The 25,387-nt window shown below is 41.4% G+C and overlaps 1 protein-coding gene across 1 annotated transcript in view; it reads right to left on the bottom strand.

Moving 5' to 3' along the window:
* Positions 1–573: 573 nt before the first annotated feature.
* Positions 574–25,387, bottom strand: part of Lamc1 (laminin subunit gamma 1) — a 99,778-nt gene continuing 74,964 nt past the window's right edge. Inside the window, exons 12-28 of the mRNA XM_090340289.1 lie at positions 25,048–25,269; positions 24,754–24,942; positions 22,607–22,852; positions 21,533–21,686; positions 20,863–21,005; positions 19,398–19,576; positions 17,857–18,013; positions 12,624–12,829; positions 11,912–11,991; positions 10,380–10,517; positions 9,182–9,326; positions 8,271–8,420; positions 7,912–8,026; positions 6,261–6,460; positions 5,052–5,210; positions 1,892–1,991; positions 574–1,230 (exon numbers count right to left, since the gene is read on the bottom strand). Coding sequence (XP_090196415.1) covers positions 974–1,230; positions 1,892–1,991; positions 5,052–5,210; positions 6,261–6,460; positions 7,912–8,026; positions 8,271–8,420; positions 9,182–9,326; positions 10,380–10,517; positions 11,912–11,991; positions 12,624–12,829; positions 17,857–18,013; positions 19,398–19,576; positions 20,863–21,005; positions 21,533–21,686; positions 22,607–22,852; positions 24,754–24,942; positions 25,048–25,269 — 2,840 coding nt within the window. The 3' untranslated portion in view covers positions 574–973. The remainder of the gene's footprint in view (positions 1,231–1,891; positions 1,992–5,051; positions 5,211–6,260; positions 6,461–7,911; positions 8,027–8,270; positions 8,421–9,181; positions 9,327–10,379; positions 10,518–11,911; positions 11,992–12,623; positions 12,830–17,856; positions 18,014–19,397; positions 19,577–20,862; positions 21,006–21,532; positions 21,687–22,606; positions 22,853–24,753; positions 24,943–25,047; positions 25,270–25,387) is intronic.

Here is a 25,387-nt window from a genome sequence, read left to right on the forward strand (position 1 = left end):
AGATTTTACTAGACCATCTATTCTCTGATAAGATATTTTTATACTAGCGTCAAGACTAACATACTAACAAAAAAATCCATTTGATTTTGGAAAGGAAAAGAAAAAGAAAAACAAAACCAAGAAAAACTTTAGTGGTTATCATATCCCTGTTTCTTCTGTGTAAGACCCATTCATAAGAAGGTCAAAAGATATCTATTGGTACAGTGGTAATTGCAATCTGCCCATCTAGACTTATCAGCTGCCTAAAGATGTAGAAAAGTTCATCTTCAGAGTCAATTATTGCTAAAGCCATGTTCTCCTGGAGACTCTCACGAGTAACTGCCTCCTTCCCTGTGGATGGTTCAGCGTCCTAGATGCAAATCAACTAAGCAACACTAATGGACAGCTACCATCCTTCTAAATGATCAATACTTTTGGCACAGAATATCTTGCATTTCCCTTGCTTAAAAGAGGAGGGAAGAAGATGCAGCTGCATTCGTGTGTTTTGTTTTTAATCCACAGACTGGATACACCAGCCATCACAATGCTAGTCAGGAGCCAAATGTTTCCTTCATAGAAATAAGAGTGAGAGTGAGGAGGTTGCTGCTGGTGCTGGTATGCGCTTGCTGATGTGACAGGTTCTGCTGGCGTGCTGTGCGCCAGCTCTGCCCCTGGCATACAAGGGTTCGCATGATATGTGTGTGCCACACTCGAGAATGCCATGTCCTCAGGGAACCCAGAAGGGAAAGTATGGGGAAGGCAGTAGCAATGTGGGTAGAAGAGAGACTCTGTTAGATAAAACCCTGGTTCCTGGTTCGGGATGTTTAGTTTGCTTCTCTTTAAACTCTGTGACTTTTCCTGGTTCAAAAGGACAGTGATGGAGAGCAGCGGCGGTGGGGGGGGGGGGACTGAAAAATGTAATCTTTGTGTCAAGGCACCGTGGCCTCACAAACGCTCCCCTGTTCGGGGAAGCTGTCTCTGAGCACCGCCGTGGCTAGGGCTTCTCGATGGATGGGGTGTTGAAGCAGCCAGTTGGTAAGGTGTTCCTAATGTCTTCCAGGTTGCGAATGTCCTTCAGGATCTCCTCGATGTCTCGGTTATAGTCCAGGATGGCAGCCTCCTGCTTCCTGGCCTCGTTCTCCAAGTCAGACACTTTTCTATTAATGTCGCTGACCTTCATTTCATCTTTGGCTTTGTTCAGCGTGCCTTCAATCTCATTTAGCCTGTTCAGGTCCACTGTTTCCAGCTGCCCTGTAGAGTCAGAAAGTACACCAAAGAGAACAGTTCAGTGGGAATTCCTACACCACCCCCCATAAGTCCCTCGACAGCCTTCTCATCAATGAAACTCAGCAAATGCCGCGACTCTGAGGCAGCCGTGGCCTGCCTCAGTGTTAGGAGTTCCTACGTTAGGAGCTTAAGTCATGCCGTTCAAAGTCATTGACTTAATTTGTACTTTAAAGTTGATGAACATCTCAATACTGCAATAATGCAAAGGTTCCACAGAGCAGGCCACAGACTGCTTTATACAGCATCAAAAATAAGCAAGCAAAAAAAAATAATAAGCAAGGGGCTGAGAATGTGGCTTACTGGTAAAATGCTTGGTTAGAACGCATGAAGCCCTGAGCTTGATTCCTCAGTACCACATGGACAGAAAAAGCCAGAAGTGGCGCTGTGGCTCTAGTGGTAGAATGCTAGCCCTGAGCAAAAGAAGCTCAGGGACAGTGCCCAGAACTTAGTTCAAGCCCTAGGACTGGCCAAAAAACAAACAAACAAATAAATAAAAATAATCAAGAGATAAAAGAAATACCAATAATTTAAAGAACAGCCTCCGGGAGATTCATGTATTAATGTGATTTGGTTCTCAAGAGTAGCACAAGGACTCAGAGCCCAGGAGGATGGCACAGCTCCTTACCCAGCTGTTCCAGGAGGTCATTTATCATGCTGAGAAGGCTGTTGACAGAGTTTTTGGCCTTTCTGGCATTGATCTCAGCTTCCTGAGCAGCCTGTGAAGCCTGCAGGAGAGAAAGAATAAACGAATAGGAACAGCTCCGAGGATGTATTTTCATCTTTAAAAACTATTTTCCCCCACTGAGCCAACTCATCTGCTTTTGAGACTAGATTTTCCCCGTTTCTAACCGGCGACATCACCAGCTCTCACTCGTGGTGAGCATGTTGGGGCCACGCTGGTTCTGCCCAGAGTAGCCCCATATGGACAGCTGGTACTTGGTTTGCCACGTGTGCATTCAGGAAATCAGGACTCATGCTGTTCATCTTCCCAGTCAACAGTCAATGAGGCACTCTCATGATAAATCCACCAAGCACAAACAACTCACTTATTTTAGTGGTAAGTACAGAAAATACTTTTCTTTAGAACAAAAACATAGATACCCTTAGTGAGTTATTACTAATCTCCTAACTTTAGAAAATTTTCCTAAGCAAGTGAAGCTTTTCTGGATATTTCTCTCAACTTGCAACCCTCCAGCCGCAAGCAAGCAAGCAAGCAAACACAGGCAAACACACACTCACTCACTCTCTCTCTCTCTCTCTCTCTCTCTCTCTCACACACACACACACACACACACACACACACACACACACACACACACACACACACATACACACACACACACATTCATTGGAGCAATACAACTGACATTTTTAAAGTCAACTAGAGGTAAATATATTTGGGAAAGTTCCATAAACCTGAACAAATACACTTAGCATGAGTCACAGGAAACAGCAGGGGAAGAGGAAGTGTCTAAATATCAGAAAACAGATGCTCTTACAAGTAAATCTAGGTAAAATATAAATGAACTTTGAGGCTTTGAGCGCCTTAACACATAATTATTTCTCCTAGCTTTGGGGCTGGGACAAGGCAAATATTTGGGATCAAAACAATGTGAAAAATTTAAAAACAAAAGGCAAGGCAAAAAAAAAGTTTGCCACCGATAAATGAGGATAGTCATTATTTGAATCACGGCTGCTCTCACTGAGTCTGCACTGGCAGACTAAAGTGCAGGGAGTGCAGCAGCACAGAACTTCACTGTGGCTGCTAGGACCTAACCTGTCGCTTCCAGCCTCCTCTTTTAGGAGAAACCATAACCTTTCTGCTTGGGGTTAAACCCCATGTTACTGCGTCAAACACCACCAAACCAACACTGACCTTTCAGAATTAATATAACTACAGAGGGTACAGTGTATATATAAAGTAGCTTATGCACTTTTAAAATTGTTATTAAAACAGAAGATGGTTCTTCTTTCTAACCTCTGAACTGAATACATATTTTTTTTCTTGTTTTGCTCATAAAGTATACTTTGCTTTCTTTCTATAGGATCTAAATGTAATGTTTCCACAATCTTACTAAAAAATGAGCTGGTGCTGGTGGCTTACATCTGTAATCCTAGCTGCTCAGGAGACCGAGATCTGAGGATGGTTCAAAGCTAGCCCAGGCATCGAAGTCCACAAGACTCTTATCTCCAACTAACCATCAGAAAACTGGAAGTGACACTGTGGCTTAAGTGGTAGAACAGTAGCGTTGAGCTAAAGAGCGCAGGGACAACACCAGGCCCAGAGTTCAAGCCCCACAATCCACAAAGAAAGGAAAGGAAAAGGAAAAGGAAAAGCAATCCAGTTGGGTGTTGGTGGCTCACACTTGTAATCCTAGAACTCAGAAGGCTGAGAACTGAGGTTCAAAGCCAGCCCTGGCAGAAAAGTCCATGAGATTCTTATCTCCAATGAACCATTCAAATCTGGAAGTGGAGCTGTGGCTCAGGTGGTAGAGTGCTAGCCTTGAACACAAAGTTCAGGATCAGCACATCAAGGCCCTGAGTTCAAGGCCTATTCTCCACCGCTCTTACCACTCCCCACCCCAAAAGAAATCTACATACTCTGCACACATGAAAAATATCTGTTTTTACATTGTGGGAATTTTCACTAGAGCCCCACCACCTCACAGAAACTTTGGTCAATCCAAACAAATACCAAAAAGAATAATAAAAAAACAAAAACAAGAAGCCGGGAGTTTGGCCTAGTGGTAGAGTGCTTGCCTAGCATGCATGAAGACCCAGGTTCGATTCCTCGATTCCACATACATAGAAAAAAGCTGGAAGTGGTGCTGAGGCTCAAGTGGTCGAGCTCTAGCCTTGAGAAACTCCAAGGACAGTGCTCAGGCCCTGAGCTCAGGGCCAGGACTAGCAAAAATAAAAAAAACAAAAAAAAAAAAACAGGTGTTTTTCACAGGAATGTTTCCTGGTATCATCTCCCTAGGCCTGTTTTGTTTTGTTTGTTTTCTTTCTGTACCAGAGGAAAGATGACCTATGATGAGGGACCCCATTTTTTAGGAGCAACAAAGTCTTTCTTCCGTACACTGAAAATATGCAAGGAAACCAGTGCCTATCTGTAACTGCTACATTAACCCAGAAAGGAAAATTCCTGTTACAATTCCATTGTTCTTTCCAAAGCAAAGCATAGAACAGAAACACAGACTCTAGTTTTTTGTACCACGCATTCCCAACTTTGTGTCTAAAAGTTGTGTTGAAACAATACTTTCCATAACACTGAAAAAACTGTCACCTGTACCACTCCATGGAATTTATGTGTGTGATGCATGGCATCATTTTAGGTGAAAAGTAAGTGGATGTCAGCTTGATAGGTTTGGTGCATGGTGGAGAATATTCCCTTCAAGAATTTCTTACATGTATAAGAAAGTAGACTTTGCACCTGGGGAGCAAGATGCTAGGAGAACTAGAAAGGAAATAAGATTTTCATTGCAGTTCCTTTTGATTTCATATTATTACTAGATTATCTACTCAAAGTACAAATACATCATAAAACTGCCAATGTGTAAAGACTGTTTTGATTTTTAACTGAAGGTAGTTTGGACAGGACAACTGTGCAAGAGAAGACACCTGGCAGAAAAGCTAAATTCTTTGCCTTTTATATAAGCTACTAAACTCGACTGTTCACCAGAAAATGCACTGAGAAGTCCATCTGAAAAAGACTCAAGAAGTCAGAATCTGCACTACTGAACCAGCGTTCACCATTCAGCCACCGGTAAGTCAGCCGTTCTTACCATGCTTGCCATCATCATGTCCTGGTCAGCATCATCCTGTTTCCTCCTCAGCTCTTCCTCTGCTTCCTGGAGCTGTCTTAACATGCCGTTCACCTCGTTATCCAGACCCATAACTTCTGTAAAAGTTCTTTCAGCTTCTGCCTTTGTACTGGTAGCATTCTAGGCAAAAAATAATTGCCTGTCAGTGGCCCTATGCCTTCTGGGTTTCGTAAGATGGATCAAATACACCATAAACAGCACAATGTTTTATCTATCCCATCTCCTCACACTTCCTCAATTATTTGGGCTTTACTAAATAGAACACTTAAAATATTACGTTTAATTTTATATACTTAAATGATTAATTAATGACAGCACTGGCGATCAAACCCAGGGTCACATGAACCATGGCTAAGTGCACCCACTCTAGGTAAGTGGTCTACCACAAAGCTCCATCCTTAGTCAGCATTTCATATTGTATAAAGCATTCTCAGTTGTATTATCCTCATTAATCTTTGAAACTACCTGTTCTATTATTCCCCTATTTAGTTGAAGTCACACAGATGGTAAGTGATAAACATTTTAATTACATACATGTTGTACCACATCGTATCGGTCAGGTTCTTTCACTTAAGTTTTAAATTCAAAGCTTGCCTGGTTATTCTCATAACTATGTCATAATGCACAAAAAAGATCACAAAAATTATAAAGGACAGTCCAGAAGTCAGCTCTTTCAAAGAAGCAAAAAATCTTGCAATTCTCAGACATTTAATTTTAGAATTTGGTCAAAGAGCGTGTTAGAATAAACTACTCTTCAAGGCGAGCGAAGAAGGGCAGGGCACAGATACAGCACTATAGAACGTCCACACAGGACATACAGAGGAGGTAAAAGTTATGTAGACACAGCACACCAGCACATGAGTATGTTTATTCACAGGTGTGTTGCTTTTGTGGGAAAAGACTCGAAAATTCCCAAATGCCATTGTCTTCTGAGAACTCAGACCCCACCCTGAGACATGGTAGAAACTTTAAAGAGCTCATTTACTGATTCCCCTTCTTCAAACAAAACGTGGTTACTTACTCTAGTGCCTAATTGTAAAGGTAAGGATGGTTTATTACATTTTTGCTAGAGCTGAGGAAATCCTGCAAGGGCCTGATGCCCTGAAAACATTCTGGAAAGGTTAGGAAGGGGTAAAGGGAGGTACTGTTTGAGAGCACTGGAGCACACACCCTTTGCACAGCACTGGCGATCCTTTCTGCCTCATGGGCTTTGGTTTTGGCCTCCGTGGCATCTGCCTTAGCATTGCCCAGAGCCAGCTGCACATCCCTGGTCTTCTCGTTGGCTTCAGCTATGGTCTGGTTGATGGCGGGAATCCTCTTCAGTGCCTCCTCTGCAGCTGTCTTGTTATCATTCACGCGTCTATCAAAATCTGAAGGGAGTTCAAGGAATGCATGTGAACTCAACTCCCAACAAGCAAAGGAAAAGCTTTATCAGGATTGCAACTGGATTTTGTTTTATGAGCAATAAGTCAGGGGTGGGGAGATGAAAAAAAATTCTTTAAGAGGTAAAAGGACACATTTCCCAGGAAGACTGCATAGCCACACATTCTGATAAAAGAATTCTTCCCTGAAAATGTATTGCAACACACATCTTTCAGTGTTAATTCTGTGTCAAATACTAAGTTAAGAATTTAATGTCTGTGTGATGTAGGTAAGTTTTTGGTGCTGGTATTGGGACACAAACTCAGGGCATAGGTACTGTTTCTGAACTTCTTTAGCTAAGAGCTAGCACTCTACCAACTAAGCCACAGCTCCACTTCCAGCTTTCTGTGTGATTAACTGGAGATAAAAGAGTTTCGCTAACTTTCCTGCCCAAACTGGCTTCGAACTACAATCCTCAGATCTCAGCTACCTGAGTAAGTAGGATTACAGGTATGAGTCACCAGCACTGGCCTGCAGCCCTATTTTTTTTTATAACTAAGACAATCTAGTGACTAAAGAGGTTAATTTGCAGAGGAATTCAAACCAAGACCTACTGGAAACAAAGCCCACACTGTCAAATACTATCCCATAAATCCTTCTTAGTCATAAAACCTATAAATCCTTCTTTGTCATAAAACCTATCATTATTTTATCACAAGTAAATCCAGAGCTGCTATGAGAGCTTGGCACATTTCTATTCTATGTTGGGTGAAGAAGTTAAAAAAAAAAATTAGATGTCATTGGCAGAGAAAATTAAAGATAACAATTTCTATTTGCCAACCAAAGTGACTAAATATGCAGACATTGGTTCCATCATTTAGTTTCAAGTCAGAAAGTGTTCCCTCCTTTCTTTTTGAAGAATAAACTTGAGTTGTGGTTTAAAAAAAATCTGGGCCAGGAGTTTAGCCTAGTGGTAGAGTGTTTGCCTAGCATGCATGAAGATCTGGGTTCAATTCCTCAGTACCACATACATAGAAAAAAGCCAGAAGTGGTTCTGTGGCTCAAGTGGTAGAGCTCTAGCCTTGAGAAAGCCCAAGGACAGTGCCCAGGCCCTGAGCTCAAGGCCCAGCACTGGCTAAATAAATAAATAATAAAAAATCAGGGCTGAGTTCTATTCCTTGGTATCACATACACAGAAAAAGTCAGAAGTGGCACTGTGGCTCAAGTGGTAGAGCACTTTCCTTAAGTAAAAAGTGTCCAGGACAGTGCCCAGGCCCTGAGCTCAAGCCCCAGGATTAGAAAAAAAAAAATCATGGTAATTGTTCTATGTAGATAACAAGTATATGGGGTTTATTATATTACTATGAGAGTAGAATGAAAATAAACAAATAAACAAGGAAAGAAAATGCCTGGATCAAAGAATTATAGCAGTGGCTGTTGTGGTTTGATGCTCCCTTACCTTTCAGATTGCTGAGGATGTCACGAGCTTCTTGTAAGGTATTCTGCCCCTTTTTAGCTGCTTCCTCTGCCAGAGCCTTGGCTGCATCAGCTCGAGCTAGTAGTTGATCAGCAGTCTGCAAACATATGACTGGTCAAAGATGAACTGTCCAAAGCCAACCTTTCAATCTCCTGATGAATAGAGTCTCAAAGCTATGGTGTTCAAAGCTAGGACTTCAAAGAACACAGCCTACCTGGGATCAGCATCATGAGGAAGACCTTCCTCTCAACACAGTGGTTTGCTGCCTCTGGAATCATGGTTACAGTATACTGCTAACAATGTGGCCTCAAGAAATGTAACGTCCAGCAAATAGAACCAACCTGCTGTTCAACTTTCCCTTTCTCCAGAAGATCCTGCACTTCAGCTTCCTTTCCTTGCATGTCATCTCTTAGGTCTTCATAATCCTTTAGCCTCTGATCAATCAGATAGTCCAGATCCTCTGCGTCTTTCTTTATTTTATTTGCTTCATTCTGGGAAAAACAAGTTAAGACCATCTCATTATTAATGAGACAGATAAACTTATGAAATGCATTTACTAGCCTAAGTCTCACTTGAGATGAAGAGTATTTCCACCACCACCCCAAGAAGTTTCCCTGGGAACACCTCCAGTGACTTGAGACCAGCAGCAGCCTACACACCAACCATTATCATCATAGACAAGTCTTATTGATCGTCAAATTTCATATCGATAGAATCAGATAGTATATACATGTCTGAAGATACTCGGACTTTTATGATGGCAAATCAGTATCTCACTTATAAAGAAGAAAACTTAGTATGTCTTGTTTAATGCAAAAATACATATATACAGAATTATGAGAGACCATGATTATAGTACTGATATATTCCCAATCACCAAATACTTTACCTGCCTGGAGCAAGTATCTCAGTATAGTTCTTCCATTTAAATTGCACCCTAATATTTTTCCCTAGGTCTCTACCATACAGTGCTTGTAAGTTAAGGATCTAGCTTATTGTGCTTTAAGAAATTCAAACAGATAATAGCTTGGATTTATTTGAAAGATCTGGGAGTGAATATTCCTATCACTAAAGTAGTCTTTGCTACTTATAAGACCCTCTCACCTCATAAGACCCTTTACACCCATAGGCACAACACAGAACTAAGCTTTACTCGTGAGTTAGCTGGGGAGTTGCAGGACAGTCAGGATGGCCAGAGGGGCAGGGAATTGTGTAGTGACAGCAGTGACCATTGGAATCTTTGCATATGTACCTCCAGTGCCTCGGAGTCCACTGGGCTCAGCTGGGCCACACTGGCATAGATCTCCACAGCCCTGTCACCTGCCCGTTTTGCCTCCTCATGGACTTGGGCAGCCTGCTTCTCCAGATCTTGTGAGATGTTCTTCACTTGCTCATACCTAGGAAACAACGATTGTGTGTTCAAGAGCTTTATGCTAACCAGATTCAATCAAGTTTATACCCTGTGGGAATGGTCCCAAAATCCTACACAAAGTGCTATATAAAATGTACATTCTATCTCAACATTTATATTCTGTTTACTATATATATGTATTTAAGTTGGTGTGCATACAAAAATTCCAAATGTGAAATGCTCTAAAATTTTTAAATTATTTTTGTACACTCTTACTATGTAGCTTACATTGGCTTGGAACCTAATATGAAGTCCTGGATGGACTCTTAAACTTAACAGTCCTCCTGTCTCAGAATCCTTAGTGCTGAAATTACAGCTGTGCATCATCACATCTGGCTCCAAGGCCGGAAACTTTCTGAGCCCTAAGTTGAAAATTCCATAGCTAACATAATTTGCTGGGTCACAGTCAAAATATAGGCACACAAAAACTACTGTATAGGCTGGGAGTTTGGCCTAGTGGTTAAAGTGCTTGCCTATCATGCATGAAGACCCGGGTTCGATTCCTCGGTACCACATACATAGAAAAAAAGCCAGAAGTGGTGCTGAGGCTCAAGTGGTAGAGCTCTAGCCTTGAGAAAGTCCAAGGACAGTGCTCAGGCCCTGAGCTCAAGCCCAGGACTGGCAAAAAAAAAAAAAACCTACTGTATAAAACTTCAGGCTATGTATCTATGAACATAAAACTGAAGCTTGGACTTGGGTCCTCTCTGTATACAAATATTTTGAGCTATGAAGAAATTCAAAATGCAAAATAGTTTTGATCCCAAACACTTCAGATTAACAATACTCAGATTTACATTTTCTTATTTCAGAACCCTTTTAAAGACTTACAGCGCAAGCAGATCTTCCTTTTCTTTCTAGTATTGTTTCTTTTTCTCTTCTTGTCTACATCCCCTACTCTAAATATTAAGTCATTTCTAAAGCATGGTTAGCAAAAAAAAATCTTACTGTGTGAATGCATGTCCTGAATCCACAGCATTCATGGAATTAGTGTTACTTGCAAGAACACAGGAAAGGCTGTGAGAAACTTAATTATACTCACTTCCTATTAAGCTCTTCAATCTCAAATGCTGTTTGATTTTCCCCTGCCAGCGTCCTCAAAAGCAGGTTATATGCCTCGGTTGATGTATCATTTGCTGTCTTTGCTACCCGTACAATATCATCAGCTTCTTGTTTGTGTCTAAGAACAAAAGAGGAGGAAAAAAAATCATAAAACAGACCATGTGATAGGGAAAAAAGAGAAGTCTAGGCAATACTTATTTTGTTATGGATACATACACTAATGTGGGCAGACCAATAATACCTCATTAATTTTAAATTTCATGTCAATAGGGACGTTTACAAATACCATTTCATAAACTGAGAAAGGGGTATTTTTTTTCCCAAGAAAATCTGTGATATAAAATTTACAGGGGAGGGCCAAGAGTTTGGCCTAGTGGTAAAAATGCTTCCCTAGCATGCATGAAGACCCAGGTTTGATTCCTCCGTACCACATACATAGCAAAAAACTGAAACTGGTGCTGTGGTTCAAGTGGTAGAAAACCCAAGGACAGTGCCCAGGCTCTGAATTCTGACCCCACAAATGGCAAAAAAAAAAAATTACAAGTGAGTGGGGAGGCAAATGGGGACAAAAACATGAGAAGGGGTATCAATGTGTGAGAAGTAATGCACCTACTATCTGGCAAATATAACTGTAACAATTGCATTACAATAAAAATTTACAGGGGAAATGTTTGTTTTATTAAGAAAAAAAACTACTTTTTAATGTGGCAATTGTGGAGATTGAACTTAGGGCCTCCTACAAGATAGGAGATCCTCTCCTGCTTTTGTTGCATCGCCGGCCCTTTCCCCACCAAACTTCCTCTACTTCTCCATTCCAAATTGAATCAAAGTGCATGGTTTTAATCAAGTAGATGAAATCTTTATGTCTGTATAAAACATGATCTCTATTATTTGGGGTTAAAAATTAGAAGATACTTTCATAAATCCATACTCCCTTCTTTTGGTAGGAGGAGGAGCAGAATTTTTCAATTCTAAGAATTGCATTTCTAATTTTTTTTAAATTTTTAATTATTAATTTTTATCAGTCATGTTTTCTACAATTCAAAGCTTTCTATTTCCCTAAGAAATTATTTTATACTTTAAGTGTTCACAACAAATTAGAAATGAAAATGGTTGGAATTTTTTTGTTGGTTTATTTTCAAATATATTATGGTCAGTAAACAGTTTCTATTGGAATTTGAAAATTAAACAGTTCTGTTTTTAAAAAAAAAAGAATTTAAAACCTAATAAATTCTACTGAGCTTCTTAGCAATCTATTGATTTTTAAGGCTTTGAAGTTGAAAATCTAAAGATAAATGTTGCAGTTTTCTGTGGAATGTGCTCCAACAGCCATGGTCTCATGTTTAAAGTGAGTATCCTAACTTCCAAGCAAAAGGGAACTGGTGCACAAGGCTGATCATTTCTTGGTGAGCAGTGAGCACAGCACATACGCTGATGGGAAGAGCTGGGGGAGGGGCAGATGCCCTAAGGAAATATGCCTTAATCTCTGTATGTGGGACTGGGGTAGGTTACCTTTCAGCCAGCTTTCGGGCCTCTTCTGCCAGGAGAGTCATGTTGTTTGGGTCCCCTGTAGACTCTGGTTGAGTGATTGACTGAAGAAGAAATAAAGAATATACTCTCAATAGACTGCTTCAATTTCACCAAGTAACTGTCACCACTGACTTTGCACTACACATTAGAGAGCAAAACAAATGCCTTTTCTTGTGTTCAGAGGTCTTTACTATCAATATCTCTGACCACAAATCATTTCTAGTTTCAGAAGACACATTAAACTGTTCAATGCCTTTATAAAAAGGAGCTGAGGGGCCTGGAGTTTAGCCTAGTGGTAGAGTGCTTGCCTAGCATGCACGAGGACCCGGATTCAATTCCTTGGTACCACATACATAGAAAAAAGCCAGAAATGGTGCTGAGGCTCAAGTGGTAGAGCTCTAGCCTTGAGAAGGACAGTGCTCAGGCACTGAGTTCATGGCCCAGGACTGGCACAAAAAAAAAAAAAAAAAAAAAAAAAGGAGCCGAGAATGAGAGAAAGAGAGAGGAGAGAGGAAAGAGAGAGAATATAGATGTCCATTGGTTTTAATCCATTTCCTATGAGCAAAATGACTCTAACAAAGGAGGGGAGGGTGTGAAGAAGCATTCTAGTACTGCCACTAGCAGACTTGTAACAAATCAAAGAACCTTCCCAACTCTTTCTCACGAACCTCCCCCAATCTTCCCAACCACTCACCACATTGGCAGCTGCAACTTTTGCTTTCTCTAGTTCTCTGGAGGCAATTTCAATCAACTGTTCTGTGTTCCGTACTCGGGTCCGTGCTTGTTCAGCCAAGTTCCCAGTCTCTTCTATGATATTCCTAATATTCTGTAATCGGCTAATCTGGCTATACAGAGTGTTATTCACTCTCTGAAGGCGATCCATCAGATTCTGGTCTACATCTGAAATGGTATGGTAGAAAAATGGGCAACAAATTATGAGGAATCAGAACATCATGCACAAAACTGAGGCATGAACAGGCGAGTGTGCACACACAATTAGATCAGAGGAAACCATTTAGATCCAGGAGGTAGAAGCAGCCAACGGTACTCTAGAAGCCTAGTCACTTCAGAGCTTCAGAAAGCACTAGCCACTGATCTGTCCAGCTTTCTAGAGAACCAACAGTATCTGGAAAGAGACCAAAACATCTAACTGATAGATTTCCTTCAAATGCTTTCCAATTCCAAATGTCTACATACAAGACCCAGATGCACTATAGAACCTCCCTCCCAATATGCAAAATGTACACAAGCTTATTAAAATAAAAGTGAAGCTAGGAGTTTGGCCTAGTGGTAGAATGCTTGTCTTGCATACACAAAGACCCGGGTTTGATTCCTCAGTACCACATACATAGAAAAGGCCAGAAGTGATGCTATGGCTCAAATGGTAGAGCAGTAGGCCTTGTGAAAAGCCAAGGACAGTGCTCAGGCCCTGAGTTCAAGCCCTGGGACTGGCTAAAAAAATAATAGTAAAATAAAAGTGAATAAGGAGGGGTAGTCCTAACCTCACCCCCACTCGGCAGCTTCTGTGGGAATGAGCAGCTTCACTGTACTTCCCACTCTGCAGGTGACTCTTCACCAACACAGCCCCTTGGGCACAGGAAAACAGGGAGCAACTGTAGCTGTGGAAGTTACACATAGCTGAGGCAGCTTCAGAACACTTGGAGTTTAGGCAGGCGCCAACACTGGCCAGCCTTCCTTTCCCAACCTACGCCCATTTACGGGTACTGGCCAGAGCTGTGCGCCAGACCCTAGCACTTGGCTGGCCTGGTTGGCACTCAGGGATATAATCCTACAGTGCATTCTTCAGGGTATTCAGCAAGACAGATGTGAATCTGTTGTTTCGATATAGTCTATTAATGTAAAAATGTACATCAACAGCTGGTAGATAAAAACAGATCCTAGAAATGTATTATTTCTATAAAAATGAAAGGTTTAAACCAGGCACTAGTGGCTTATACCTTTAACCCTAACTATTCAGAAGGCTGAGATCTGAGGATTGCAGTTGGAAGCCCAAGCCAGCCCAGGCAAAAATGTCCTTGAGACTCTTATCTCCACTACTCTACACACAAAATAGGCAGAAGTTGGGCTGTAGCTCAAGTGGTAAAATGATAGTCTTGAGCACAAATAGGCTTAAGGACAATGTCCAGGCCCTGAGTTTGAGCCACAGGACAGCAAAAAAGAAAAGGATGAAACTATTAGTAAAGCTGTGGCTCAAAAGGAGAGAGCACTAACCCTGAGCAAAAAAGCTCAGGTAGGTCCTGAGTACAGGTCCCATGACCAAAAAAAAAAGATCTAAATTTTCTTTTCTTTTTTTCTTTTTAGCTCTCTCAATGCTAGAGGTCTACCACTTGACCCACAACACCACTTCCAGGCTTTTCTGTGTATGTGGTACCAAGGAATCAAACCCAGCCAGGACTTCATGCATACTAGGCAAGCACTCTACCATTGGGCCACCCTCCTGGCCTCAGGTTTAAATTTTCATACTCTAACCCAAACCAAAACAAACATCATGAACACCCATCATTAAAATAAACTATGAATCTTTTCAGTTTTTAGAAATTTACACTATGGAACAAAAATTTTGACTCTCATTAAAAAAAAATCAAAGCCAGAAATAACCAATTATCCCAGGAATCATCTCTCTATCCAATAATATAAGAAGACACATAAACATATTAAGTTTAAGTGTGGACCTCCACCCTGACAGGAGTAGGCCTCTCTGTGTAACTCCAAATGCACGCAGATTTATAAACTCAAGATTGAAGCCAACCTCAAACACACTGGTTTTAATGCACATTTATTACAGCATCTGTAGACATGTGCATGCCAGTGACAGAAATTCCTACATCACTCGTCCTCTATGGAGAGCACCTCAATAGTTCTCCTTGGTAGCAGACACAGTATCTTATTTGCCTTCTCAACACTGATACTGAGCACAGTAACTGGCTTTTTGTGTGTGGGGATGGGTAGGAAGACAGGAGATGGGGTGTTTGGTTTGTTTTTTGGTTGGCTGTGGGGCTTGAACTCAGGGCCTAGGGGCTGTCCCTAGGCTCTTTTGCTCAAGTCTAGTGCTTTACCAATTAAGCCACAGTGTTACTTCCAATTTTCTGAAGGTTAACTGAAGGTACGAATTTCATTTCGAAGCCCAAGCTGGCTTCAAAATGAGATCCTGAGATCTCAGTCTCTTGAGTAGATAGGATAACAGGCATGAGCCAGCAGGATCCAGCTGTAACTGACTTCTTACTAGTACTTGGTAAGTGTTGAAAAGTACTTGCCCAAGTTTAGAAGATAAAAAAAAGCTCAATTCACAGAGTAAGAAGTGAAAACAAAATTTGAAGTTATCTGAAACATAAGGAAATTGTTCATAAGAACATTTCTTAGTTCCAAAGTTTTAAAAACTAAGTTTCTTGGAAAGTCAACTAAGCTTACTTTCTTTTCTCTTCCCTCCTTGTCCAGTACCACATTGAACTTGGGGCCTTGTACTTCCAGACAAATGCTCTTCTACACAAGCATGTCCCCAGTCTTTTTAATTTTCAGGATTTTGTTATTGTTGTTTGGTGTGTTTAAAAAAAAAAAAGATTTTCAAATTGATGCTGAGACTGGCCCGAAATGTAATCCTACTTAGGTTTTCCATACTGCAAGGATAACACATATGTACCACAGTGCCCAGCTTTTTACTGATTGAGATGGGACCCTGCAAAGTGCCACCATTCTACTCTGTCTCTTTCAAACAGCTAGGGTTAAAAGTATGAGCCACAACACCCAGTCTGTTTGGTTCTGGAGACAGTAGTAAGACTAGACTCTAAATCACGCCTCAGTCTCAGCCTCTGAGTGCTAGGATTATAGGCAGGTATACTAGCGTCCCCAGAGAAGTGTTTTAAGAGTTGTTTTCTAACTCTTAAGTCCATCTTGTTTATCATTAGTCTAATCAGGCAATATGCAATGGGATGCTGTTGGGTCTAAGGGATATTAAAATAGACTTAATAAACAAAACGTATACTTTTTTTGTAGGTAGGTCAAGTGGTAGAGCACTTTTTTTTTTTTTTTTTTTTTTTTTTTTTGCCAGTCTTGGGCTTGAGCTCAGGGCCTGAGCACTGTCCTTGGACTTTCTCAAGGCTAGAGCTCTACCACTTGAGCCTCAGCACCATTTTCAGCTTTTTTCTGTGTGGTACCAGAGAATCGAACCCGGGTCTTCATGCATGCTAGGCAAGCACTCTACCACTAGGCCAAATTCCCAGCCCCTAGTAGAGCACTTTTTGAATCTAAACCCCGGTACCACATAAAACAACTAGGCAAAAAAAAAACAACAACAACAACCAAAACCAAACAACAACAACAAAAAAGAAAACAACCCTTTAAGGTTAGTAACACATTTGTTTGCTGATCTGACACCAAATTTCTTTTCTTTCTTTTTTTTGTAATAATATATAGCAGATTTTTAATGTTTTCACCACAAAACAATAACAATGACCAAATTTCTTAAAAGGCACTAATCACTTGTTTATTTTTTGCAAATGCTGGAAAAACATCAATGTTCAAATTTTCTACTTAAAAACATATGTCCAAAATTACTGGCAGAAGAGCTCAGGGCTGCAATCCCAGCTAGTCAGGAGCAAAGATCAGGAAGTCTGCAGTTTTGAGGAAGGCTTTAGTAAAAAGTTAGCAAGATCTCATCTCAACAATAAGCCAGGTACAGTGGCACATGCCTGGAGCCTGGCTATAGGTAGAAGGATCGTGGCCTAAAGATGGTCCCATGCAAAAATTTAAGAACTGCTCCAATTACTCACCACAGCTAAGATATGGAATCAACACAGATGACCCTCAGTACATGAATGGATCGAAAAAATGTGCTACATATACACACAATGGAATTCTATGCTGCCATCAGAAAGAATGACATTCCCTACTTGTAAGGAAATGGAAAGACTTGAGAAAAATCATATTAAGTGAAGTAAGCCAGCCCCAAAGGAACAAAGGCTCCATGTTTCCCCTCATTTGTAATAATCAATATGCATCTAAGATTTTCCTAGCAGAGAAGGAACTGAACAGCTCAAAAGGTATGTGCATATGGCCCATAGGAAGAGGCTAAGTGAAATGAACTCCAGATAAGAGAAACAAGATTTATTCTTGTGATTGGTGTTTTTAATGTACCATGTGAAGTTATTTCTTTACTTTTTTTTTCTCTCTTTCTTTTATCTTTCCCTAATGGTTTATCCTCTGTTGTTGCTGTATCTGACTTTGGTACCTGGATACATTTATTTGCTTATTTGAATCAGGGAAGGGAAGGGGAAAAACAAGATGAGACAAAAGACAAAAGAACCATTGTAACAGCGATATTCACAAGACAATATATTGGAAATGAGCTCTACAAATTGGGAGGGGTGTGGGGAGGGAAAGAAGGAGAAAAACATGTTCAAGAAGTAATGTACTCACTATCTGACAAATGTAACTGTAACCCCTCTATACATCACTATAATAAAAAAATATTAATTTTTAAAAAAGAACTGCTCCAAAAATAACTAAAGCAAAAAAGGTCTCAAATGTTACAATACCAACCAACCAAACACAAGGCTCTGTTTCAAACTCCGAGCACCACAAAGCAAAAGTTGATTGGTAGGGAATGAGCATTCTAAAAAATGAATGCCTTTAGTTAGCTTTAGTTTGTATTTTAAGACACTATAAGTAGAGAAGACTTGTAAAATAACTTAAATTTGAAAATCACAAGGTCTGTCCTATGTTGAAAGCTACCTTCTGCTTATTATATCTTAAAACATTAAGTAGATACGCTATGTTTGAAATATTGCTTGAAGATAAAATAAGTCATATGCTGTAGGTAATCTAAAAATTGAGAATCTCCTAATAGCCCATCAATCAACCATAAAGCACAAACTACCATACAGGGTTACCCGCAGTCTGACTGTGTATACCTTTGACATCCTGAGCCTCACGGAGGAGGTCATTAACCTCCCTCTCTGCTTCCTTCAGTCTGTCCTCAAAGGCTTGATCCGTCACCATCTCCTCCCCGGTTCCGAGGTTTGCTATGAGACTCTCTAGTTCCTGGAGTTTCACTCTGTGGTCAGCAACCTGGACACAGGAGGAACAGAAGAGACAGAGACAACTCTATTGATCTGCACACTCCAGATACTTGCAATAGACAACTTGCATAGTCACTGTTTCTCTGGCTTCAAAAGAAGAGCCTTGGGGCCAGGAGTTTGGCCTAGTGGTAGAGTGCTTGCCTAGCATGCACAAAAACCCGGGTTCTATTTCTCAGTATCAGTATCACATACGTAGATTTAAAAAAAAGGCGGAAATGGTGCTGTGGCTCAAGCTCAAATGGTAGAATGCTAGCCTTGAGGAAAATGCCCAAGAACAGTCCTCAGGCCCTAAGTTCAAGGCCCAGGACTGGCAAAAAAAAAATTTTAAAAAAAGGAAATATGGGAAGAAAGAAGGAGGAAGAGGGCCAAAAGTTTGGCCTAGTGATAGTGTGCTTGCCTAGCATGCATGAAGACCCGGGTTGATTCCTCAGTACCACATACATAGAAAAAAGCTGGAACTGGTGCTGAGACTCAAGCAGTAGAGCTCTAGCCTTGAGAAAGTCCAAGGACAGTGTTCAGGCCCTGAGCTCAAGCCCAGAACTGGCAGAAAAAAAAAAAAAAAAAAGAGGAGGAGGAAAAGGTAGAGGAGGAGAAAGAAGGAAAAAGCAAGAAGGAAGAAGAGGCCTTGAGGCTTTTGCTTTTACACTGTGCTGACAATTCAATTCAGAACACTTCCTTGAGTATTGGATGATCCTAATTTTTGGCCGGCATATAGCACAATAGCTCTAAAATCTGCTCTCTCTGTGGTATCTCAGTAAATACCATCTCTAGCCATCTTAATGGAAAAACCCAAGGCCCATCCTTGAACCTTCTGTTTCCCTATCCTGCCACCAAATATATGCATTATCTAGTCCAACTGGGGCTCCCCTGGGTTATGCCCCACTTCTAACCGGCATTCTTCAGTTAGCGGTGTGCCTCTTAAAACACAAGCTGGATTCCCCACCTTCTCCAAGTTTCTTCAGTCCATTCTCATGGATTTTTAAAGAAAGTCACTTTATGATGGTCCCCATGGGGCTGTAACCTCTCCATACCAAACTCCCTTCATTGGGCAGCTACCGCCATTTTTCAGCGTGCAAACGCTCTGCATACTACAGTCCTTCTGAAAGAAACATTTACTATTATTCACACCTGGCTCTCTCCTTATTCTTAAGATTTCCATGTAGGAGCTTCCAGAGAGGCCTTCTATGGAGTAGGTCTCCATAGTTATTCTCTTTAAATTCTTTCTGTGCTTCCCATCTGTTACGTAAGTCTGAAAAAAATAATCACCCTTAACTTCGAGCCTACTTCTTCGCTGAGCTAGGTGTACAGTGAGCTGCTTTTCAAGTGGTAGCTGAATGAATGAATGAATTAATGAATGAACCACTGATAGTTACCTTATCCTTTACCAGCCGGTAACAAGCTGGACATTCCTGGCAGCCAGGCCAAGACCGATTGTAGAAATAGTTTTCTTCGCACTGGTCACAGCGATTTCCCACAAAGCCTTCTCTGCACTCACAGCGACCATTGTCTTTACACTGGAGTGAAAGAGAGCCCTCAGGATGACAGTCACACGCTGTAAAGTGAGGGCAACAGTATATAAGCAAAGGGAGAAAGCACAAGTTTTTTTTTGGTGTGTGTTTTTTCTTAACTCATAATATTAACAATAAGCTTGCCTGCCCGTACTGCTACCCTAAGTAGATTTTTGTAAGGGCCTATTTAAAGTTAAAATAAGCTGTAAAGTAAAATGTGAATCCTTTGGGGAAAATTTCATGCTACTTCACAGTTACAAAAAATGCCAGGTGTGCATGCCTGAAATACCAGCACACAGGAGGGCTACAGGTTTGCAGCCAGCCTGGGCTATACAGTGAGACACTATCTCAATAAAATTATAGGAATCATTTAACTGATCCATGCACTTTCCCATGCCCTTCAAAAGAATTCATCTGTCCGGTCACCTCTCCATTGCTCAATATTTGTCTATGGGATGAGAAAACGGAAACGTTAATGTTTTCCTTGCATTATTTTATAGCTTGTTTACTCACTTTGTTCTCTGAACTGAGTCAAATGACTTAGGCTACATTCCACAGGAGAAACGAAGGAATTCAGAAAGCAAGAAAGAAAAATTTTCTGGGGCCCAATTCCAAGCAAGTGTTTATGCCAAGGAGAAGCAGATGTTTATATGCAACCAGCCCCAAAAGGCCCCAAGGGTGGGAAGCAACTGCAGCCTGTGAGTCAACAAACACACTGTGACAAAATCCTTCACTGTTCCCTATCCGCACCCAATGTGATTGATAAAGTTTTATTACACAATCACAGGGAGATTTGCCTTTGGAAAAATAAGAAGACTGAAGAAAGGGAGGGAAAAACAAAACAGAGGTCATGTTCAAACACTGGTGGCTCATGTCTATAATCCTAGCTGCCCAGAAACCAGAGATCTAAGGACAGAGGTTCAAAACCAGCCTGAGCAGATAAATAGTCCAAGAAACTCCTATCTCTAATTAGTACAAAAGATGGAAGTGGAGCTGTAGCTCAAATGGTATACTATTGGCCTTGAGAGAGAATGTTAAACAAGAGTGAGGGTCTGAGTTCAAGCTGCATGGGTTCACAAACAACAACAAAATGCTATAAAAGGATATAGAAACAAAAAAATAGTGGCAAAGAAGAAACCTTCCTTCAATTTCCAGAGATTTAGAAAAAGAACAATATTCGAGGAATAAAGCATTTACTACCATCTTGTATAGGCCCTACTTTGACTTAGGTAGTCAAAGTCCTTCCTGCACATCAGGTGCAATATAGAATCAGGGAGTGGTGTCTGGCAATCTACCAACACATCTACCCACGTCTACCAACACATCTTACGTTTGCAGCCTTCAGGTCCAAACCCAAAGTGGTTGACCTCACAGCGCTCACAGTGCTGACCAGTGATGCCAGGCTGGCACTCACACTGGCCTGTGCGGATGTCACACTGCCCGTTGGTAGAACCCAGAGCATGGCAGTCACACCTACAAAGGATCAGAGGACATTTCTCATAAGACAAAACAGATTTGGAGCAACGCTTTGTGCCATGTGTCAGCATTGTACTGACGCAATCTGTATTCAAAATCATGTTAAGGGTTACTAAGACAGAGCCTTAAGGATTAAGTCCCTGGAGTTCCAGTAACTGCTGAGTGCTCTTTAGGACTTCTTTTCATGCCTAACCACTACTAGTGATCTCCAACTGGTATTTATGGGCACTGACCAGGAACATTTGACCAGCACTGACAGGAGTTCCTAGGCTGGAAACCTGGAGAATCTCATCTCAGAAAGAACCTTGTAATTTGTAGTTTTAAAATGTAATCCAGATGATTCAGAAGCTCTGGCTGCCTCTGTGCTCCATTCCTTTGTTCTGTTGTAAGTCCCCAGTTATTCCTTATAATTCTCCAGTACTTTCCCTAAAGGGAGTCATTCCCTCAACACAATCAAGCCAACTTGATCAAACACAACCAAAAATTCATGAAACACAAAGATGACTTTTTACCAAAGGCCTTACCTCTCACAGCCCTGTCCGCTGTGCAGGTTATAGAAGCCTGGGTCACAAGCACCACAGTCCCGGCCAGACACATGAGGCAGACACTCACATTGCCCAGTTACAGAGTTACAGTTACTCTGCTGTCTCATTGTTCCATACGGATTGCAATTGCAGGCTAAGGGAAAAAGAGACGGCAAAAGATGTCAATCAGCACAGGACAATGCTAAAATATCAAAAGTCCATGAGGCGAGTCTTATCTCCAGTTAACCACCAGACAATTGGAAGTGGAGCTACATCTCAAACTGGTAGAGCACTGGCCTTGAGCAGAAAAGGCTCAGGGACAGTGACTAGGCCCTGAGTTCAGGACCCATGATGACAAAAACAAAACAGAAGCTAAAATATAAAATACTCAAATAGCACATTCAGATTTTATTTAAAGAGCCCCTTTCCCATGTGGCTCTTGAACACCTGAACTATGGCTGGCTGGTATGCCTGGAGATCTGCTAGATCTTGAAGACTACGAAGGAAAAACAAACATATATTTCACAACTTAACAACTCTTTTTTATGAATCACTTATGGAAATAATTAGATATATTGGGCTGAATAAAAGATATTAAAGAGCCAGTACTCTTTTAAGGGTTTAAGGTTGTAAGACTTTAAAAGTACTGAAATGATGCTGGGTGCTGGTAGCTCACACCTAAAATCCTGGGTACTCAGGAGGCCAGCTTGGGCAGAAAAGTCCTAGGCTGGGGACTCTTCTCTCCAATTAACCACTCAAAAAAAAAAAAAAAAAAAACTAGAAGTGGAGATATGGCTCAAAGTAATAGAGCAAAAAGAATTCAGGGACAGTGCCCAGGCCCTAAATTCAAGTCCTAGAACTGACAAACAATAAATAAAAAATAAAACACATGAGAGTTAATTTTTCCTTTTTTTTTCCTTCACTTTTTAATGTGATAAGTGGAAAAAGTTTTAAACTATGTGAGTGATTCAAATGTTTACTGGACAGTGCTACATTACACCAAACTACTGCAATTTAAAGAGACGTGCAGTAATTGTTATGTAAAGGGTATACTTGTGGCCAGTTGCTGGTTACCTTTGCATTTGTCTGCTGGATTGGGAGCCAGGGGATTTCCAAAAAATCCTTCTTTGCACCGGTCACAGTAGAAGCCAGCCGTGTTATAGATGCATTTCAGACATTCTCCTGTCAGGCGATTGCAATTCCCAACCGCATTGGGGTCGATGTTGTCATTACACTGGCACAGGCGACACAGCCTCACGGGACCATTGCTGCCCAGAGGGTCTCCAAAGTAGCCATCATCACAGAGTTCACATCTCTTGCCTGAGGGTGATGTTATGAAAGAAAGGTCTGAGACAGTTCTAGATGACCATGATTAGAAAGTGGTCTGGTCGACCCGTCTCACAGGGTTTTATGACATGCCATGGTGGAGGAGGGCAGGGACCAGGGCTGCAGCTCTGGTATGATACCAGACAAGTGGAGTGACTCTGCCTACTCTGTTTTCTGATAATGAAGATAGGCAATGACTTGCATACCTCACTTCCATGTTCTAACAACCCAAAGTGCTTTGTAAAATGGGAATGGAGGTACAAGACTATAATCCCAATATTTGAGAGGATAAGAAGAGTGTGTATTCGAGGCTTGCTTGGGGTTTATAATGAGATTTTGTCTCAAACAAAAGTACTTTGTAAATGAGTCAAGCTCTCCAGTGCCACAGATAGCATATTTACATGAGTTTGTTTTGGCTGATAATGTTTTAAAAGAGGAAGTGTTAGCCAGTAGCTCATATCTGTAATCTTAACTACTCAGGAGACTGAGATGTGAGGATTGCAGCTCAATGCCAGCCAGGGCAACAAAAAAGTCTGTGAGAATGTTATCTCAAATTAAACAGAATGAAGTTGTAAGTAGAAGCATGGCTCAAATAGTAAAGCACCAGCCTTGAATGAAGAAAAATGAAAGGAGAGTGTCCAGGCCTTCAGTTCAAGCCATGTGTCCAGCTCCTTTCCATACCGAAAAGAGGAAATACCACTCTTAGTATGGTAAGCTTTCCAAATGACAAAGTAAACAGGATCATTCTCTCAACATACACAAGTTATATGCTATCTGTCTCTTGTGAGCTGGGCCAACTAGTATAGAGATTTGCACAGCTGAATGTAGAAAAACCCCTTGCCACCTCCTTAGATCTAAGGAAATAGAGAATTTAAGCAACTTTGGCACTACTAAGTGCCTGGCAAGAAGAAAGCCGAGCTAGAATCAGAGTTCTTGCCTCTGTATAACTCATTGCTCTTCACCTTTCCTTTCCTACCCTCATCAGCTCAAAGTGGGCTCTGGATACCTTTGTACCCTATGGAGCCTAGATTACACTAAAATTTTGGGAAAACCATGGAGTCAAAATGCTGTACCCAAGGGTTCTTGGTCAGAACCCTTGTTACAATAGGGGAAGCAGACAGACAAGGTGGCTGCTGTGTCAGGGACCCTCAGCCCGATCAGCAAGTCAACATGGGGTGTTGTTTGATTAGCTACCAGTGATACAATTCTGTTTGTCTTGAAAAGGACCAAACACACAGAATGAGAACATTTTTTTTCCTAAATGTGGACTGATACACTGAAAACTATTTCAGAAAGGATTTTTATGTGACCACTTTGTATCAAGAGTCCCTGAATCCTACAAAAGCCAAGTCTGGCTTCTTATCTTACAAGAGAGGACATCGTAGCAATCATTATCTTTGGAGAAAGACTGCCTGGGTTGGAATCCCTGCTTAACCAACACCTTAGCCATACAGCCTTAGACATGAAATGTAATGTCTCGTATGTCTTAGTTTCTCTGCTGAAACATGGAGATAACAGAACTTCCCTCATGGTAATGAGACTGAATAAGGCAGTACATGTAAATGCTTAGGATGGTGCCTAGCCATAAATACTTAGTACATGTTAGATAGTATCAGCCATCTGATATGCATTTATGAATCCACAATAAACCTGTTTCTACAAAACCTTTGCCTACAAGAAAAAATCACATCACAAAAGCAAAACAAAAACCAAACCTCTCTCCCGGGCCTTCTGGTTTTAATTCTATTTTTATTATGATTACTACTGGTATTAGAGATGAATGCAGACTATTGTGCTTGAGTGTTGGGCAGGCACTCCCTCAAACCAGGCTCCCAGTCCTTCTTTGGACTTTTTATGAGGTGGAGCACTAAATACAGATGGAAAGGCGGACTCACCAGTGGTACCAGTTGGACAGTTGGTACACACCACCTCCTTTGTCTTGGGAACAACGGCACAACTTGAACCCCCAGGGCATGGACAAGGCTGGCAGTCAGAGGAGGTGCCTGCAGTGGAGTCTCCGTAGAAGCCATCACTGCATTTTTCACAGTGGGGGCCAGCTGTATTGTCTCTGCAGTTGCAGACACCTATTCAGGGAACAGGCATGAGTGCACAAATACGACAATGGGCATTTCCTCCCCAACTACTAAAGAGAAGTCAGGCACAGTACCTGTCAAAGCTTGCCTTCCTACCTGTCTCAGGGTCGCAGGTCTCACTGTGTCCGTTGCAGCTACAAAGGATGCATGGACTATAAGGCCCAAGACTTGGGGTTTCTCTTCTATAACCTGGGAGGCACGTCTCACAAAACTGCCCTCCATAGCCCACGGGGCAGGTGCAGGACTCTACCCAAGTTGCAGGGACTCCAGGCGCAGGACGGGCACTTGCCAGGGTGACATCATCCAAATATCCAGTATCTGCATAAGAAGAAAAAGGGAATCACCCAAGTGCCTTCCACTTCCAAAATCTCATGGGAAGTCAGTAAGTCTACAGAGGAGCCAGGCCTGAAATTCAATAGAAAATCAGCAATTAGCT

The sequence above is a fragment of the Megascapheus bottae genome, chromosome 10 (assembly GCF_031878675.1).
Source record: "Megascapheus bottae isolate mThoBot1 chromosome 10, mThoBot2.hap1, whole genome shotgun sequence".
Classification (NCBI taxonomy): domain Eukaryota; kingdom Metazoa; phylum Chordata; class Mammalia; order Rodentia; family Geomyidae; genus Megascapheus; species Megascapheus bottae.